The 20,155-nt window shown below is 41.4% G+C and overlaps 2 protein-coding genes across 2 annotated transcripts in view; both read left to right on the top strand.

Annotated features, from left to right (window-relative positions):
• LOC311125733 (calcium/calmodulin-dependent protein kinase type II delta 1 chain-like) overlaps positions 1-20,155 on the top strand; it is a gene marked incomplete at both ends in the record, with an annotated part of 279,669 nt that overhangs the window by 191,366 nt on the left and 68,148 nt on the right. The window lies entirely within an intron of this gene.
• On the top strand, positions 13,226-19,806 carry LOC311125724 (uncharacterized protein; the record flags this gene model as incomplete). Its single annotated transcript, XM_084199757.1, has 4 exons — positions 13,226-13,241; positions 16,589-16,871; positions 17,152-17,580; positions 19,371-19,806. The coding sequence occupies 4 exons, from the start codon at positions 13,226-13,228 to the stop codon at positions 19,804-19,806; spliced, it is 1,164 nt and encodes a 387-aa protein (XP_084055883.1).

Genomic DNA, 20,155 nt, shown 5'->3' with positions numbered 1-20,155 from the left:
AGAGGCTGCCTGCGACCTGGAACTCCAGGTGAGGGGTGCGAGCAGGGACCACCAGGTTGGAGAGGCAGCAGCCGCGCGGTGTTGTGCGTTGTTTGTGTAGCCTGTGCAGAGACGAGAGAACAGGGATAGGCAGAGGCATAGTTGACAGGCTGTAGCAAATGGCTACAAAAATGCAGAGGAGATCGGAATGAAATGAGCTAAGCATCTGGGAGAGGAGAGAGGGGGGCCTCCCTCACCAAAAACTTCTACCTCAGAAACTAAAATTGTTTCACTGAACAGTTGTTCAATGTTTAAAGGAATAAACTCAAACCCACTTTATTCAGCTAGCCAACTATGACACCATAGCTGACTAGCATGCTAGCATCCAATAACACACAGTTTAACACACAGTTAAGCACAAATACTCACAACAAACCACCAATAGTGTGTTAACTAGCTAACCAGCATGCCAGCATCCAGTAACACACAGCCAAGCACAAACACTTGGTCACAGCAAACCACCAATAGTGTGATAACACACTAAACAGATCATTCGTGTCTGTGTCAAGTTCCTTTCATGACGCAGCAATGATTCAACATTGGCTAGCTAGGACAAGTATATTGTAATTAGCTACTACCGTACCGTTCGCTGGTCGTGCTGGGTAGCTAGCAATGGCCACTGTGTTGGCTTTGTTTTAAGAACGGCTAGCTAGCTAGCTTCGTGCTACACCCGGCACGCAATGGCTACTGTGTTGACTCTGACTCTGTTCGAAAAAACGGCTAATTAGCTCGCTTCGTGCTACAGCCGGCACGGCGGAAGACACTGCCAAGACACAGTAGCTACCCACGATACCTAGCTATGACGCCGTAGCTAACTAGCAAGCTAGCATCCATTAACACACAATTAGCACCAATACTTGGTTACAACAAACTGCCAAGAGTGTGTTAGCACACTAAACAGATGATTCATGTCCGTGTCTAGTTCCTTACATAACGCAGAACGCAGCAAAAATTAAACGTTGGCTAGAAGCACATTTAACAGTGGGAACAGCTAATCGTTACCAGTAGCTACCCGCTAGCTAGCTAGCCTCGTGCTTCGATACTACCCTACAATAACCTACGGAAACCTACAATAACAACAATACTAACCTATAATAAATACAATACCTAACTACACTAACTACCAACCTACGATCTAGTGCATGGTTAAGCTATACTCAACACCAAATGAGAAGTTTGCTTACCTCCAGCTACGCTTACCTCCAGCTTTGCTTACCTCCAGCTAACGCAGAACGCAGCAAAAATTAAACGTTGGCTAGAAGCACATTTAACAGTGGGAACAGCTAATCGTTACCAGTAGCTACCCGCTAGCTAGCTAGCCTCGTGCTTCGATACTAACCTACAATAACCTACAGAAACCTACAATAACAACAATACTAACCTATAATAAATACAATACCTAACTACAACTAACTACCAACCTACGATCTAATGCATGGTTAAGCTATACTCAACACCAAATGAGAAGTTTGCTTACCTCCAGCTAGAGAGCTAGCTAGCCTCGAGCTTCAATACTAGCCTACAATAACCTACGGAAACCTACAATAACAACAATACTAACCTATAATAAATACAATACCTAACTACAACTAACTACCAACCTACGATCTAATGCATGGTTAAGCTATACTCAACACCAAATGAGAAGTTTGCTTACCTCCAGCTAGAGAGCTAGAGAGCTAGAGAAAAACACGTCCTCTCCCGACTGTAGTCGGAATAAAAGTCCTTCTTTGACAGTGTCAATGAGAATCATCTCTTTATTCACATAGTTATAAAAACAGCCCTCCACGCCCTGAACAGTGGGGTGGGGGGGAACAGTAGGCCTCTCTGCGTCACGCGCCGGGCCGTCTTCTGCTCTCTCCCCCTCGCCTCGTCAAAGGTGCTGCCTTTTCTGGGACACCTTCTGGTGCTTCCAGGCTGGCCTCTGGACGACCTCTCTCTCCGGCGGGACCGACGTCGTCACCGTTGCTGCTGGAGGGGCCGAGCCCGCTCTCCTGCTGCTCTGGGTGTGCGCCTGTCGCCTGGCCCTTCGCCTCCCAGCTGACTTGTTGGGGGCGTTGGAGGTGGGCGGGTTGGTTGGGGCTCTGCTGGCCTTCATTGCCAGTGGCAAATGTTTCGCCAGGTGCCTCCTCTCCTCGTCCAGTTTGGCGATGCGTTCGGTAGCGTCCTTCACAGCGAGGCCAAATAGCCCTTCGCTGGAGACGGGGGCGTTGAGCAAGGATGCCCTGTCGGTCTCCTTCATGGCCGTCATGGACAGCCAGAGGTGCCGCTCCGTGACCACCGAGGTGGCCATGGTCCTGCCCGCACATATCGCCACCGCTTGCGTCAGGTGGAGTATGGCTCCAGAAATCCTGGAGGCCTCCTCCACTTCCTCGCCGGTCAACTCTGACCTGCCCGTTGTGAGACGGGACAGGGAGGCCGCGAGGAGGGCGATGTTGTTCGCCGCTGCAACGCTCTGGGCTCCCAGCGTGAAGGATTTCTCAGCCAATTGGGCTGTGAACCTGTCCCTCTGTGCTGGCAGGGTGGCCTTCTTGGAGGCTGCCCAGGGACTCGAACCCGGCACTAGGTACGCCGTCATGGCGCCTTCGAGCCTAGGGATTCCCTTAGCTGCCCACTCGTATCCAGCCACTCTGGTGAATGGGGTGTACACTCTGGCCGGCGAACGCGCCGCCAGAGGTGCCCCCCACGAGCCCTCGACATATTTGCCCAGAGAGGGCAAGGCTGGAGCCATTGGCTCAGCCGCCCTTCTTGGCACGGAGTAGGGGCCGCCCTCCATCAAATCCACCTCCATTGGAGGGGGAGCTGGGGGCAGCGCAATCTCCAGTCGAGTGGCCGCCTTCTCAATGAGTCCGGGAAAGTCCGAACGCAGAGAGGCGGCCGCGAAGGACAGAGCTTCTGACCTAACAGAGCTCATGTCATCTCCGCACAGGGAACCTTCAGACCTCACGCTTTCCGTAGGAAAGGGGGTCTTAAAAGCTGGCGCCAGAGCTCCAGATTGCCCCATTGGGACATCCGGCTCGGCGCTCTCCCCGTCATCCCCTGACTCAGCAGTGTCCGCTGATGCCTCTGATTCAGAGGCGAGCACGGACATTACGTCGTCGAGAGGGACCTCCTCCTTAAAAAACGCCCAGCGCTGCTTTCTCTCCTTCATAGGAAGGAGAGCGCAGGAGGCGCAATTAGGAGGGTTGCCGAGACCTTCCTTGGCATGCAGCGGTCCCAAACACACGAAACATAGGTCGTGGGGGTCCGTAGTAGCCATGGCGGTACAGCGGCATAGGGCCCTGAAAAGGGCCTTTGGTGGAAAACTTGGTGCACTCATAGTAGGAAGACGTTGACGGCTGGATGTCAACGGCGAAAAATCTTCCTGAGTCTTCTAAGGCTTCTTCTCTAGTCCAGTCGCTGAAGATAATGGGAGGCAGATTGAGGGAACGGGGTTCCTTATATAGGGACACCTGTACTCCTATTGGCTGTAGGTGTGTGCATAATTTTGTTTCAGGCTGCGTCTGCCTTAGGGCAGAGGGTAAACCACTAGGAGCATAGCTCCCCTATGGGGCGGAGCTCCACGATATAGAACCGGGTCGTTACAGTATCTTATCTTGCTGTATACTTGATCTAAATGTTGTTAGCCAATCACAGACTGTGTTGTTTCCAGTTCCCAGAAGCCTACATCAGACAACCAATAAGAGTTGTGTCCGTGGCTTTCAGTCGAATAGAGGAGTTCGAAGGCGTTCCCAGAGGGTATGTACTATTTGGGATCCTTGGGATGTCCCTACCTCTATCAAGTATAAATGTAAAATGGTTCAGTTTAGTGTTAGTTTAAGGTTCAGGGTAAGGACGTCCCAAGGAATCCGGATAGCAGTGACCGTTCATAGAGTGAGAGACGGGCACGGTATTTGAGAGCTCGGCGGCGACACAGACGTTCATTTGTTTTGTTTTTTTACAAGCGGCAGAAGCGATTTTCGAGAGTGTCTGCCCCAGATAGTTTCCTTGGAGACGATTAAAATAATTCCCAAGATGTCCTTGAACCGATTGAGGAGTAGGTGGGCTATATTTAAGTCGTTAGGAAATATTGTGTTGATAAGGCACATTTTTGTTGATAACGAGTTGATAACGTATTGTCGAAAGCACGTAGGCAATATTATTTACTGTGTCGATAGGGGAGTAGGCTAGTGTGCAATAATAACGTCATTTGATGTGCTAGTATTTATTAAATGGATTAATTAAATGGTAAATGAAAATATACACACGTGGTGTTATAGGATACACATATTATACATTGTAATACACTACCCCTGCATGCCATTGTGTTATAGGATACACATATTTTACATTGTAATACACTACCCCTGCATGCCATTGTGTTATAGGATACACATATTTTACATTGTAATACACTACCCCTACATGCCATTGGGTTATAGGATACACATATTTTACATTGTAATACACTACCCCTACATGCCATTGTGCTATAGGATACACATATTTTACATTGTAATACACTACCCCTACATGCCATTGTGTTATAGGATACACATATTTTACATTGTAATACACTACCCCTACATGCCATTGTGTTATAGGATGTGTACATATTTTACATTGTAATACACTACCCCGACATGCCATTGTGTTATAGGATGTGTACATATTTTACATTGTAATACACTACCCCTACATGCCATTGTGTTATAGGATACACATATTTTACATTGTAATACACTACCCCTGCATGCCATTGTGTTATAGGATGTGTAAATATTTTCCATTATAATACACTACCCCTACATGCCATTTTGTGCTGGGTTTATTTTTCCACTGTCACTAGGCATACACAGTCACACCTGCACTGAATTGAATTGCATAACTACTTTACGTGTGTGTGTGTGTGTGTGTGTGTGTGTGTGTGTGTGTGTGTGTGTGTGTGTGTGTGTGTGTGTGTGGATGGAGTTCCAAGAGAAGACATGAGAAGATGGTAAAGGAGATAGTGATGAGAGTGAATACAGTATGAATATAAAGACCCCTTGGGATCTAAATGAGTGTGGGGTGCCCTCTTGTGTCTCCTTTTTGTCCGTTTGAGGATGCTACACTCCCCCCTGGTGGAGGTTCTTGGAACACTGCTATTTAAGTAATATAATATGCCATTTAGCAGACGCTTTTATCCAAAGCGACTTACAGTCATGTGTGCATACATTTTTACGTATGGATGGTCCCGGGGATCGAACCCACTACCCTGGCGTTAACAAGCGCCGTGCTCTACCAATTGAGCAACAGAGGACCACAGGTCAGAGCAGAGGTTGACGAAAACCATCAAAGGTGGTGGTGCTATGTTGCCCGTTATCTTGAATACCAGGCAGATGTTTGAGTACAGAATGAAATGGTGTAAACTTAACAGGCTAAACTTGTTGAGAACACTCTTTGAAAAGGGGGGTTCCAACAGGGTTATTTTGCTGTCACCAAAGGAGAACACTTTGTAGTTCCAGGTAGAAGTATTTTTGGTTCCTTGAAGAACCCTCTGTGGAATGTTGTTTCCTTGAAGAACCCTCTGTGGAATGTTGTTTCCTTGAAGAACCCTCTGTGGAATGTTGTTTCCTTGAAGAACCCTCTGTGGAATGTTGTTTCCTTGAAGAACCCTCTGTGGAATGGAGCCCAAAAGGGTTCTACCTAGACACAGAAGGGGTGGTACCTGGAACCAAAAAGGGTTTTCCTAAGGGGACAGCGGAAGAATCCTTTTAGGTTGTAGATGCACCTTTTTTTTCTGAGTGTAGTCCTATATTGCAGTGGTGGTTCCGTGGTTTTCTGTAAAAAATAAATGCAACAGGCCCTGTGCGTCTCTGGAGGATCTAGCAAGATAGTGAATCATTGCATCACCGACTCAGTATGACTATAATGAGCATGTCTAATTTGCACCGTTATGCAATTATTAAGAGGCCAGATGGCGACGTGGTCCTCTGTAGCTCAATCGGGAGAGCACCGCGCTTGTTAACGCCAGGCTAGTGGGTTCGATCCCCGGGACCACCCATACGTAAAAATGTATGCGCACATGACTGTAAGTCACTTTGGAGAAAAGCGTCTGCTAAATGGCATATTATTTATTATTTAGAGATGTCAAGGTGGTACCCCCGAATATGCTACAGTATAGTGTATAGTGTAAATAACATCTACCAATAGACCTTCTAAATTATAAGCATTTAGTCAACCAAATAATTACTCTGTAAAATGAGAAATGCAGTTACTCTATCTAATAGGATGAAAGAATTGACACTCAAACAATTGCAGTGTACATGAAATACATTACAGAATAAAAACACAGAGCATATGACTGTCACCAATAGGCTAAAACAACGTGGCGACACGTGTCTTCAGTTCAGAATAGTCTCTAAGAGAAAACACGATGTGTGTCTGATACACAAAGGAGCTTGGTAGCAAGTTCTCAAAAGTATGAACAAATTCACTGTCATTTTAACCAAATTCAAGCACAAACTCACACCCAACCTGAATTAACATTCCTTTGCAGTTTGTTAGTTTAAACTGTCGTATATGATGAATGGTGGTCATCATTGCTGTCAACAAAAGGAGTCTGCTCATACTGAACATTGATCATAAGGTTTATTCAGACCACAAGCTTCAGCATGAGTTTACAGACACGCGTGGTCCGGAGAGCAGTGTCCTCCAATTCTAATGTCTGCTCTGTCCTATCTTCTTCGTGTACCCCTATTTATAACCAATGCAACAAGATGGGCTCCCTCTTCTGGCCAATCACCAGTTTACAACACACTTCCTGTCTATTATATGTTACATTATATTAAACATTGCCTTTTGATACTAACATAACCAACATTCCATTTCTTCATGAAAAACATTTAACAAAGGCATAATCTTCAGATACGATATTCCCCCCTTTCGAGACGAAATAAACGTCTCGAAAACAAACAGAATAAGATTATGACTATTAACCATTTATCTCATTGAGTATCTTTAACATTAAACCAAACACATTCTCCTCTAGAGTGTAAATACCTTTCTATGAAATACCTGTTTATGAAGTGTGAATACATTACTATGACATATGAAGAAATTTCTATGGAGTGTAAGAGCGAAAAACTGTCCAGCAGCCATCCATCCATATCAATCAAGACAGTAAAATTCTCTCACGGTCCCTCTGCCCCAGGCAACCACCGTCGGTACTCCAGATAACCTCATTAACCATGTAAATGCATTTGAAACTATGATGTAATTAAATACACATGTAAACAAAATCCTATCCATAAATATCCATTTTACGGCTGGTCAACCCATCGAATCGTACAATGAATCTCTCCCTTCCTAGACCTTCTGTCCCTAAACCCCATCGAAATAAACAAAAGCATCTAAGATCCTCATCTGCATTCAATAACATCAAACATCATTCTACTAAAATCAATACCTAAGAATATGACACAATTATGTATTACACATGTCTATATTTCATTGCCAACACTGGAATGTAGTCCACTACACTTCATCTCCCTGTAGTGTCCTCTTCCAATGGACTTGTTGATGATGGAATCAGCCACACCCTCCTTGTTTCATCTCCTCCAGTCATATTCTCCCTTCATATTGTCTTTGTTTGAGTATTCCAATCTCCACATGTTCTCCCAAATGCTTCTGGAATGACAAGAAAATAAACGACCAAACAGTATCTTTTGCAAAACAACATTTTCAAATTAAACCTCAACATCAATTTAAGAATATAAAAATGACCTATAAATGATGTATGAATCACATTAACCTATCCCCCCCTTGATTCATAAATCATACCAAAATCATACTAAAAAAATGTTTTCCTTGAAACAATAAAAATAAAATGATCAAATAATCAAAAAGGATATTTATCCATTCAGTAGTCCATCTAGACCCCCTCGTCCGTCTTTGTCCAGATCCGGAACAGTCAACACCGGCATCATTCTCCAACCTATTTCAATCTCATAGCTTCCTCAAAAGTCAGTAACATATTACACCTTGCTATCAAAGCTGTCATTAACCCATCACTGCCCCTACTGGCCTAATTGATCTTGCAACCAAATTTTCTCAGATCTCCCAAACACATCCCTTATAATGCATATATAACCCCAGTGATCTTATCTAAACTATCTGGACTCAAAAGATAACTAATATTTATCAATATGATCTTCCCAAATGTTACACCATACCATGAATAAAGTCCCCCCTTCTCCCTTAGACTTATTCTTCAATGATAGGCTTGAAGACTATGACATGTCGCCATGTCACCCTTTTAACCCTAGATTTAACTGTGTCCAATGCTATCCCTCTTATAATGGTAAAACCTCATATGGAAGCTTCAACGTTGACATGTAACAAAATCCTTTTCATCCATAATGTAAGACTATATATTTTATCATCACAAACCCACCAAATATCTCTAAAATTCTCCATAGTTACATTGTCAGTCAAAAGCTAATCGTTCAACCATCAAAGTCCTGCTCTTCTTACTCCCTGGTATATTAAAAATTACATTATATTTGTCATCTCTAACCTTATGTTAATCCCTTCCAAAGTTATCATCTAACATCCCAATCTGATCTTCCCATAAACACACCCTTTACCTCATGTTTTATTAGAACAAAAACAACTTTTAGCTTTCAATGTTTCACCTGAATACTTCAGGGTTCCGTTGTTACCTGATTTTCCTTTCCCATTTAACAATTCCCATAGGGTAATTAACTTAACCAAGAACACTTAAACCTAAACTTAAACCACGGTTCTGACAACAACATTATTTTATCTGTCAATGACTGTTGCTAATTCCACAGTCATGACAAAGCATAAGACTGACCCATACCTGATAGAGGCTGCGCAACCGTCTAACATGTTTGGGATGGAATTCTCAACAGACATGGACCCTCAAGATTCCTCACTGATCTTACAGAATGAGTTAATCTATCTCTAATTTCCACAACAGAAGAACGAGCGGCACTGATCAAATACCTCCCCCCATCTGTCATTAAAATCAAAGATCTCATCCTGTCCTCCATGATGAATCTATATTCTCTCTACTACTCTCTGTTCTCCTATTTTAACCCTATTCGTACTATCATTGACAGCACTCTCCATCCGTAACCTAAACCCCTGAGTCCTTCTTGCTAACCCCCTTTAATTTCAGAACAGTTGTTGTCGGTATCATACTCCTATATTTGCTATTGCCATAGTATCATTAATCCCTTCCAAAGTTACCATTAAAGTAGTTGATTTAGCTGCTGTATCAACCCTAATTACTTCTAGTGCAAAATGTCCCATTATCCTCTGTGTATTATCTACTGTTGGAGTGACTACTGTCCATTCAGTTCTACTCCTCCTGAACTCCCTCAATGACTGTGGAGGCTACAACAGACCTCAACTCTTCCATTATAAGCGTTACTTTATGAATTACATAACCCTTTAACCAATAATTCGTAACCGGAACAAATTCTAATGCTTGCCCTAAATAAGTACACACATATTCTCCCTGACCTTTCTCTGTAACCTTACGCCAAATAAGTGAACAGTCACTCCTAACCCTCTTCTAAACTATACCTCCTTTTACTCCTGATCCTGATAACAATACTTATTCTCCATAATTATCTCTCCATATGGGAGGAACGTCCCCATCCTAAACCCTAATAAGTGTTTTCCCCCTAAAATTGGTGCTGTATTGGTTCCCTTATAATCAAATGCAATATATTTATGACTTTAATACCTATCAATGTTGAAAGAGTTAAATTGCTTCTCCCTGTTGTTCTAATAGACTGAAGTGTTAATGTCCTTTTTTACTCCTAGTTTTCCCCCAGTTTTCCCCTAAGACTTTGAACTCTTTCCTTGTACTTCCATCCATCACCACTAGTGTCACGTTTTCCCCAAATCTCAGTCCTATCTCTAAATCCCTGACTTTCAAACTTTTGATTACACAAAATACACCTATAATGACCTTGATCTCCCTGCTGGAAACTGTAAATATAGATACTCAATCACCCTCAAATCATTCAGCAACACATACTTTCTCAATGCATCTGCTCCTAACCGATTTAAACTCCTACCATATCTTCCCACTAAACTTTAAAATGTCCTTCCTCACTGTTCTCTCTCTGTCTTACTACTAACTTTGAAACTTAGCTTACTGTCTCAGAGTTCTTCCAACCCTAATCTACTCCTAACTTATTTTAATCTAATCTTTTCTCTCATAACATTTAAAACCTTTTCCACTAATTTACACAAAATCCCTTACCACCAAATGTTAGAATATGTGGTTGGGAAAGTTCCCCACCTGCTTCTGACTCATTACACACAGACTTGGCAAACGTCTAAACACCTTTTAGCCTAGCCTGAAATCTCTTAGTGTAAGAATGTAACCCAGAATAAACAGTCACCCCTTTTAACTTTTCAGACATTTTGTCTTAATAGACAGTCGTCTAGTGTACATCTTATTGTACAATTCAATTCTCTTCCCAACACTGCAATAACAGTATCTTCTAATATTAGTATGTCTATTTTGATTAATTAACTATTTTACTACCTCAAATCCCTATCCTAATTCGTTATCAATTAGTGAGATGTTTAACCTCTTTAGGCTGAACCCAGATAAGTTTTCCCCTATTCACTATCCCTTCTAATTGTCAGTTGTTTCAACTGTTAGCTATTTCCTCTTCTTCTCTAATCGATGCTCTCAGCAATGCACCCCCCTTCATCTCTTCTAGACACTAACAGGTGATCTTGAATTGCCTCTGTATCTTCCTTAAAAAGGTTCTCTGTTCTTCCTCCTAACTTGTTGCATGAACAGGTAAAGTACCCAATCTGTCCATAATTATACCAGTCTTCTGAAAGTTGCTGAAAGTGTAGCTGAAATATTCCTCCTTCTTCTTTGTTCTTCTCCCTCTCCAATTCGGTGTCTGTCCAGAAACTGGCGGTCGATATGGAACATCTGGTCCCCCCTTGGCTGGTACAATTGCCTTTGATATTGTTCCGTTGAAGCTGTAACAGTGATTGTTGATTTGGTTCACCCTGATTCTTCATCACACAAGCTTCTCTTCTCCACCAGTTGTATGATTGACTTCTCAGAGTTTCTTCGTCCTGTTCTTCTCGTCGTTGACATATCAGTATTCTTCAAAAGGTTCTCTTCTAAATTCTGTCCTTGAAATATCATCTTCCATCATCTTCTTACTAGTGTCCTCAATGTGTTCTTCTTCTTCAATTCTTGGGATCCTTTCCTCAGCAGTTTCTCCTCTTCTGTATCTTCAGCGGTGTTACTTCTTCTAAACTATTCGCTTTATCCAGGCATGATAAGCATCGGTCTATACCTCCATTTCTTCTTTGCTAGTCATTGTAGGATAAAATCCTCTTGAATATAAAGCACCTTTAATCTCCAAATCTTCATCGCTTTCTTCATCTTTGCTCTTGTATCCTTCTTCTCTCCTCTCTTGCCACTTCCTTCTGATCACAGAGTCATATCCACCCATGCATGACCTCTCTCAATCACTCTCATGTTCATCATCCTCATCTCCTTAAGTTCCCAGACATCCCGGTTTTCTTTCCTTCTGGAGTTTTGAATTCATCTTCATCGTCGTTTCTGCTCGTATTCGTCTTCATCTCTGATGCCATAATCACCCTGCTGGATGATGTCTTTCTGCTGAATCCGTATGTGAGAAAGGTGTACTAACATCTGCCATTAGTCTCTCCTAACACTACCTTAGTTAAATAATTACTATTTTAGTCAATTTTCCCCTATATCAACCCTTTTAAATTCCTTTATTGTGAACTATGTTATTCTAGACTGTATAGCCTAAAGCTTACCCCCTTAAATTATTAATATAACCCTAACAACTCCAAATAAATCCTGAATAATTAAACCCAATTTTATTCCTATATCCTATGTCACCAACTTATCAATTAGTGTTGAGTATATTACCACAACCCATCAAATGCAAGTAAATTAGTCAACTTCAAAGCAATCCCAAAAACAAAGCCTCTAACCCTTCAATACTACAATCCCCATAAACCCCCTTGCTCTATAGGCCCTTGCACTATAAGCACCTAATTATCTTAAAATTTAAAGAATAATGTCAGTCCTTGATTCCCAACCCAACTGGAATTAAACCCCAGTGATGCACATAGCCTCCAAAATGCAATTTTTAATGAATCAGTTTGCCAAGCTTATGCGAAATGGTCATAACATCACATATCCTGTTAGGGAAAGATTTTGTAACCATAATCAGTACCAAAACCTTTTGACTTGATCCTCTGCCACGTGACGTGACGTGCACGTCAGCACGTCCTCTCTCTCTCTCCTTTGCTCTCGTCTGTCGTCTAGTCCTATTGCTCCTCTCATATGACAGAAGAACATACACAGAAAAAGACTTTAGTAGTTAATGCAATCACTAAGTATTTCCAACCGTTCAATATTCATTCGTTCTACATTCGCTCTAAGACTTTAACTCAGGACTAATTATAGATCGCCCAAAAACCTTGATTTTAATCCGTCATTTAATTATCTAATTCCCTCTATTATAATCCGTTACCATATATTTAATTTATAAATTCAATAGGTCCCAAAACAAGTTTCATCTTAACCCACCGCCGTTTAAACTTATAAGATTCGTATTAAAATCTCTTTATGCGTATTTGTTCCGTCGTCTAGTTCCTCTGTCTCCCCCTGCAGTTTAATCAATGTGTTGTTTTGCAGAATCCCACGCATGCGCAAATATCATTTTAACCTCATGCTTGAGTTTTAGCCTCCCCTCGTGGTGTCGTTTAGTGCCGTAAAACAAAACGTTCCCTAATCTCGTGCCATAAACTCCCCTTTCTGTAGTGTCGCAAAATTAAACGCATGCGCACAACCATTCAAAAATACCTTTTCCCCGTAAAAGAATGATTCTCTACTCTCTCTCCCCAAACAGAAAGAATAACAGCCAGCTGTAACTTCCCATTTCCCCCTTCTAGTCAAACAACATTTAACAGCGCTCACAAAACATACAACCCGACTTACAAACACATAAACAAGTTTAAGAGACTTTAATCCATCGCAATGGAATCTCTAAGGATATCCGTTAGCATGTAGCCCGCAACACAATTAGCCTTCAACCTTAGCATTTAGCTTAGCCTAAGGTACACCGTGGCACAAAACACAATTAGCATGTAGCATTAGCATTTAGCCACGATGTACCACGTGACCCGTAACAATCCAGCCTTAGCCCTAGCCTCCAGCTAACTGCGGCCTACAACACAAATGAACACCCCGCACCGTGGCCAAATCATTATCCATATATCCATCTAACTTTATGCTGCCTTGAATTATGAATATCATATCGAGAGGTTACCCCCAACCAATTTCCCGTCGGCCAGAGGAGGAGTATAACATAAATACAATCATTCAATTCATGGTTCCCGGAACCAACCTGCCAAAGCCTAACACTTCACACAGGATTTGTAGCCCACTCAATAATAATAATAATTATTATTACGAGTCGCCCCGTTTCGAGGTCTTTCCGTATTCACGGTGCCCTAAAAATGCATACGTATTCCAACATTATTCTCTACCAATCCATTTGTACAATCCATTGTTGTAAACAGCGTTTACACATCAACCAAATTTAGAATATTTTCGTTCAGACTCCCAGTTAACAGCAACACCCCACATTGACCACGACCCAAGTACTTTTAACTGTACACCGTCAAAGCCCTCTCATGAATCAGCGGGATAACCATTGGCCAAATTTCTTTGTGAGTAATCTCTCACCTTTAGAGCCGGCTTGGACAGTAGTCACCTCGCGAATCCAGGAAAGGGACCAACAACGATGCAATCAATATCTCAGCGGAGCGTCCATTTGTAGTATACGTCAATCGTAGGTGTTACCATCAATTAAAGAGTCTGCTCATACTGAACGTCGATCATAAGGTTTATTCAGATCACAAGCTTCAGCATGAGTAACAGGTGACATGACACCCGGAGAGCGACGCCTCAGAATGGCTGCTTGCTCTACCCTCTCCGTCATTTTCCCCCCTATTTATAAACAATGATGCCCCCTCTTCTGGCCAATCACCAGTCTCCCCTGTCTACAACCCACCTCCTGTCTGTGGTATGTGGTATTACACCTAAAACATTCCCTCTTGATACTAACCTAAACAACATTCCTTGTTCCTCCAAAATAGTCATAATCTCAATACACGACACTAGTGATTATTAGCTTGTAGAAACATTGTAATATAAAACTTCAAGTGTTGGTGAATCTGGTAACATTTATACTCAGATTTCTTGACATAACAAATGTTGCATTACTAAATGTCACACAGATATTGTGAATTTTTCTACATTTTGTGATGCTAGACATTTGTCTTTTAGAAATCTTGTGATTTTTTTTTTGAGACGTTTTGTAACATGAAACCTGAAAGTTTATACTCAGAATACCTAATCTACAAAACCAAATGTCCTGCATATTATGGAACTTTCTCTGTGACATGGTATTACGTGTCCATATGACAGGCATATATTCATGCACAGTGAGGTCAAAGTATTGGGACATTGACACATTTTGTTTTGGCACATTTATTTTGGCTCTGTGCTCCAGCACTTTGGATTTTAAATGATTCAACTACAATGAGGTTAAAGTGCAGACTGTCAGCTTTAATTGGAGGGTATCTTCATCCATATCGGGTGAACTGTTTCGAAATTACAGCACTTTTTGTAAAAGTCCCCCCATTTTAGGGAACCAAAAGTATTTGGGCATATTCACTTATGTGTATTAAAGTATTCCACAGATTATTTAGTGTCCAATAGAAATGAATGTTAAATAATGTATTGTGTTTTATTGTAAATAAGAACAGAATATGTTTCTAAACACTTCTACATTAATGTGGATGCTTCCATGATCTCGCATAATCCTGAATGAATCGTGAATAATGATGAGTGGGAAGGTTACAGAGGCATGAATATTATACCTTCCAAAGACAATGCTAACCCCTACCTGTTATTGTAATGGTGAGAGGTTAGCATGTCTTGGGGGTATGATATAAAATGCTAACCCCTACCTGTTAGTGTAATGGTGAGAGGTTAGCATGTCTTGGGGGTATGATATAAAATGCTAACCCCTCCCTGTTATTATAATGGTGAGAGGTTAGCATGTCTTGGGGGTATGATATAAAATGCTAACCCCTACCTGTTATTGTAATGGTGAGAGGTTAGCATGTCTTGGGGGTATGATATAAAATGCTAACCCCTACCTGTTATTGTAATGGTGAGAGGTTAGCATGTCTTGGGGGTATGATATAAAATGCTAACCCCTACCTGTTATTGTAATGGTGAGAGGTTAGCATGTCTTGGGGGTATGATATAAAATGCTAACCCCTCCCTGTTAGTGTAATGGTGAAAGGTTAGCATGTCTTGGGGGTATGATATAAAATGCTAACCCCTCCCTGTTATTGTAAATTCTTGACAAAAACATTCTAATTGAATCCAGTTTAATTCCAGGTTATCCCCTGATTTCCTTACATAACAAATGTTGCATTACTAAATGTCACACATACATCATGTGAATGTCACTAAAAGTAAATACTTTTACATATAATCAAAGCACATTATGTAAATGTATAACTACTTCATATATCTTTAGCTATGACTGGTTTCATGTGTTCATCCATGTCTGAATCAGCTGTTACTGTCCTTGTAGCAGTTTCTATCCACGGAGGTCTGATCCCTCAAAGCTGATCAAGTTCCTGGTGGATCTCCTGTCTCAAGCATCAGAGTGGGAGGAGCAGACAGGAGAGAAGACACTGAAGCTGGTATCATCAGTGTGGACTTACAGCGCCTTTCCTTTTCTCAGTGGAGACAATTCTAAACAGAGTGATTTCCTGCTGGATCTGTACTCACATGTGAAGGACTATGAGACTCAAACAGGCAGGAGTGTCCTTCCAGCATTACAGCCAGTTTACCAGTCAGCTCCTGCAGTCTGGTCCATAGACCTCTCAAAAAGAAAGGCCTCCCACCTCCTAGAAGTGCTGAAACTCCAACCAGAGAAGAAACCAGTAGAGCTAAAGGGCTGGTCAGATGAAGAGAGTGAAGTGAGGAGTTTCCTTCAGTGTCTGCCCTACATCTCACAGCTGAGGTGAGGGACTTTATCCAACAAGAGTCCATGTGTCATTGAACTGGTGGAGATAGTATTTCTGTTTTTACATCATCTTTATCTTTTTAATACATGAACATATGAAGATGCTGTAGCAACTGTAATTCAGTAGGAATTGAAATTGAACAAAATTCCAATTCATAGTTGTATTGTTATAGAAAGATGGAGTCGTAAAGTGCTATTGGTTTTCAGTTCCCCAACCCTGTTACTCATATCAGTCCTTATTACTCACCTGTATATCATCTGTGTTTTAAACTGTTTGCTCAGATTTCCTCTACTGAAGGATAATATAGAAAGGACAAGGAGAGAGAAGATATTCCTACTGAATCTGTGTCGTCAAGCAGCTCTCCATGAGAGAGGAACCATACAAACAACTTTAGAGAAAGTGTTTTCACTTTCTAAAGTATATCGCTATCAGAAATGTGATTTCCTGCTGGATCTGTACTCACATGTGAAGGACTATGAGACTCAAACAGGCAGGAGTGTCCTTCCAGCATTACAGACAGTTTACCAGTCAGCCAGTCCTGAAGTCTGGTCCATAGACCTCTCAGAGAGAAAGGCATCCCTCCTCCTAGAAGTGCTGAAACTCCAACCAGAGAAGAAACCAGTAGAGCTGAAGGGCTGGTCAGATGAAGAGAGTGAAGTGAGGAGTTTCCTTCAGTGTCTGCCCTACATCTCACAGCTGAGGTGAGTTGGATCCGTACAGTTCAGAGATTGTAGTTGTCTGTCCTTGTATTTCCCTTTAGAGAGGATGCGTTTAGCTTTCTACAGTAACTTAATAAACTAAACAGACACATACTGCTTCAAAATATGCAATCTTACTTTGTGGTCAGGATTTTAAGGAACAATTTAAGTGGATGATGAGTTTAGAAAGAGAGTCATTGTATTTTACCCACCATAATATGACCATCAGAAATTCAAATATCTCTCACATATTCATCTATTTGTTGTTTAACTGTTCTTGCAGTTTTCCTCCACCACAGGATCAAAGAAGTTCCCCTGAAGAGAGGACAAAGAGAGAGAAGATATTCCTACTGAATCTGTGTCTTCAAGCAGCTCTCCATGAGAGAGGAACCATACAAACAACTGTAGAGAAACTGTTGTCACTGTCTGAAGTATATCACAGTCAGAAATGGGATTTCCTGCTGGATCTGTACTCACATGTGAAGGACTATGAGACTCAAACAGGCAGGAGTGTCCTTCCAGCATTACAGCCAGTTTACCAGTCAGCTCCTGCAGTCTGGTCCATAGACCTCTCAAAAAGAAAGGCCTCCCTCCTCCTAGAAGTGCTGAAACTCCAACCAGAGAAGAATCCAGTAGAGCTGAAGGGCTGGTCAGATGAAGAGAGTGAAGTGAGGAGTTTCCTTCAGTGTCTGCCCTACATCTCACAGCTGAGGTGAGTCTGAACGTGTGGTGGTTAGTGATTATGTGATGCTAGTGATTATTAGCTTGTAGAAACATTGTAATATAAAACTTCAAGTGTTGGTGAATCTGGTAACATTTATACTCAGATTTCTTGACATAACAAATGTTGCATTACTAAATGTCACACAGATATTGTGAATTTTTCTACATTTTGTGATGCTAGACATTTGTCTTTTAGAAATCTTGTGATTTTTTTTTTGAGACGTTTTGTAACATGAAACCTGAAAGTTTATACTCAGAATACCTAATCTACAAAACCAAATGTCCTGCATATTATGGAACTTTCTCTGTGACATGGTATTACGTGTCCATATGACAGGCATATATTCATGCACAGTGAGGTCAAAGTATTGGGACATTGACACATTTTGTTTTGGCACATTTATTTTGGCTCTGTGCTCCAGCACTTTGGATTTTAAATGATTCAACTACAATGAGGTTAAAGTGCAGACTGTCAGCTTTAATTGGAGGGTATCTTCATCCATATCGGGTGAACTGTTTCGAAATTACAGCACTTTTTGTAAAAGTCCCCCCATTTTAGGGAACCAAAAGTATTTGGGCATATTCACTTATGTGTATTAAAGTATTCCACAGATTATTTAGTGTCCAATAGAAATGAATGTTAAATAATGTATTGTGTTTTATTGTAAATAAGAACAGAATATGTTTCTAAACACTTCTACATTAATGTGGATGCTTCCATGATCTCGCATAATCCTGAATGAATCGTGAATAATGATGAGTGGGAAGGTTACAGAGGCATGAATATTATACCTTCCAAAGACAATGCTAACCCCTACCTGTTATTGTAATGGTGAGAGGTTAGCATGTCTTGGGGGTATGATATAAAATGCTAACCCCTACCTGTTAGTGTAATGGTGAGAGGTTAGCATGTCTTGGGGGTATGATATAAAATGCTAACCCCTCCCTGTTAGTGTAATGGTGAGAGGTTAGCATGTCTTGGGGGTATGATATAAAATGCTAACCCCTACCTGTTAGTGTAATGGTGAGAGGTTAGCATATCTTGGGGGTATGATATAAAATGCTAACCCCTACCTGTTAGTGTAATGGTGAGAGGTTAGCATGTCTTGGGGGTATGATATAAAATGCTAACCCCTCCCTGTTAGTGTAATGGTGAGAGGTTAGCATGTCTTGGGGGTATGATATAAAATGCTAACCCCTACCTGTTAGATTAATGGTGAGAGGTTAGCATGTCTTGCGGGTATGATATAAAATGCTAACCCCTACCTGTTATTGTAATGGTGAGAGGTTAGCATGTCTTGGGGGTATGATATAAAATGCTAACCCCTACCTGTTATTGTAATAGTGAGAGGTTAGCATGTCTTGGGGGTATGATATAAAATGCTAACCCCTACCTGTTATTGTAATGGTGAGAGGCTAGCATGTCTTGGGGCTATGATATAAAATGCTAACCCCTCCCTGTTAGTGTAATGGTGAAAGGTTAGCATGTCTTGGGGGTATGATATAAAATGCTAACCCCTCCCTGTTATTGTAAATTCTTGACAAAAACATTCTAATTGAATCCAGTTTAATTCCAGGTTATCCCCTGATTTCCTGACATAACAAATGTTGCATTACTAAATGTCACACATACATCATGTGAATGTCTCTAAAAGTAAATACTTTTACATATAATCAAAGCACATTATGTAAATGTATAACTACTTCATATATCTTTAGCTATGACTGGTTTCATGTGTTCATCCATGTCTGAATCAGCTGTTACTGTCCTTGTTGCAGTTTCTATCCACAGAGGTCTGATCCCTCAAAGCAGATCAAGTTCCTGGTGGATCTCCTGTCTCAAGCAGCAGAGTGGGAGGAGCAGACAGGAGAGAAGACACTGAAGCTGGTATCATCAGTGTGGACTTACAGCACCTTTCCTTTTCTCAGTGGAGACAATTCTAAACAGAGTGATTTCCTGCTGGATCTGTACTCACATGTGAAGGACTATGAGACTCAAACAGGCAGGAGTGTCCTTCCAGCATTACAGCCAGTTTACCAGTCAGCTCCTGCAGTCTGGTCCATAGACCTCTCAAAGAGAAAGGCCTCCCTCCTCCTAGAATTGCTGAAACTCCAACCACAGAAGAAACCAGTAAAGCTGAAGGGCTGGTCAGATGAAGAGAGTGAAGTGAGGAGTTTCCTTCAGTGTCTGCCCTACATCTCAAAGCTGAGGTGAGGGAGTTTATCCAACAAGAGTCAATGTGTCATTGAACTGGTGGAGATAGTATTTCTGTTTTTACATCATCTTTATCTTTTTAATACATGAACATATGAAGATGCTGTAGAAACTCTAATTCAGTAGGAATTGAAATTGAACAAAATTCCAATTCATTGTTGTATTGTTATAGAAAGATGGAGTCATAAAGTGCTATTGGTTTTCAGTTCCCCAACCCTGTTACTCATATCATTCCTCATCACTCACCTGTATATCATCTGTGTTTTAAACTGTTTGTTCAGATTTCGTCTACTGAAGGATAATATAGAGAGGACATGGAGAGTGAAGATATTCCTACTGAATCTGTGTC

The sequence above is a fragment of the Coregonus lavaretus genome (genome assembly GCF_964263955.1).
Source record: "Coregonus lavaretus genome assembly, contig: HAP1_SCAFFOLD_325, whole genome shotgun sequence".
NCBI classification, from domain to species: Eukaryota; Metazoa; Chordata; class Actinopteri; order Salmoniformes; family Salmonidae; genus Coregonus; species Coregonus lavaretus.
Note: the sequence above shows the minus strand (reverse complement) of the source record. Positions and strands in the feature narration are given on the sequence as shown.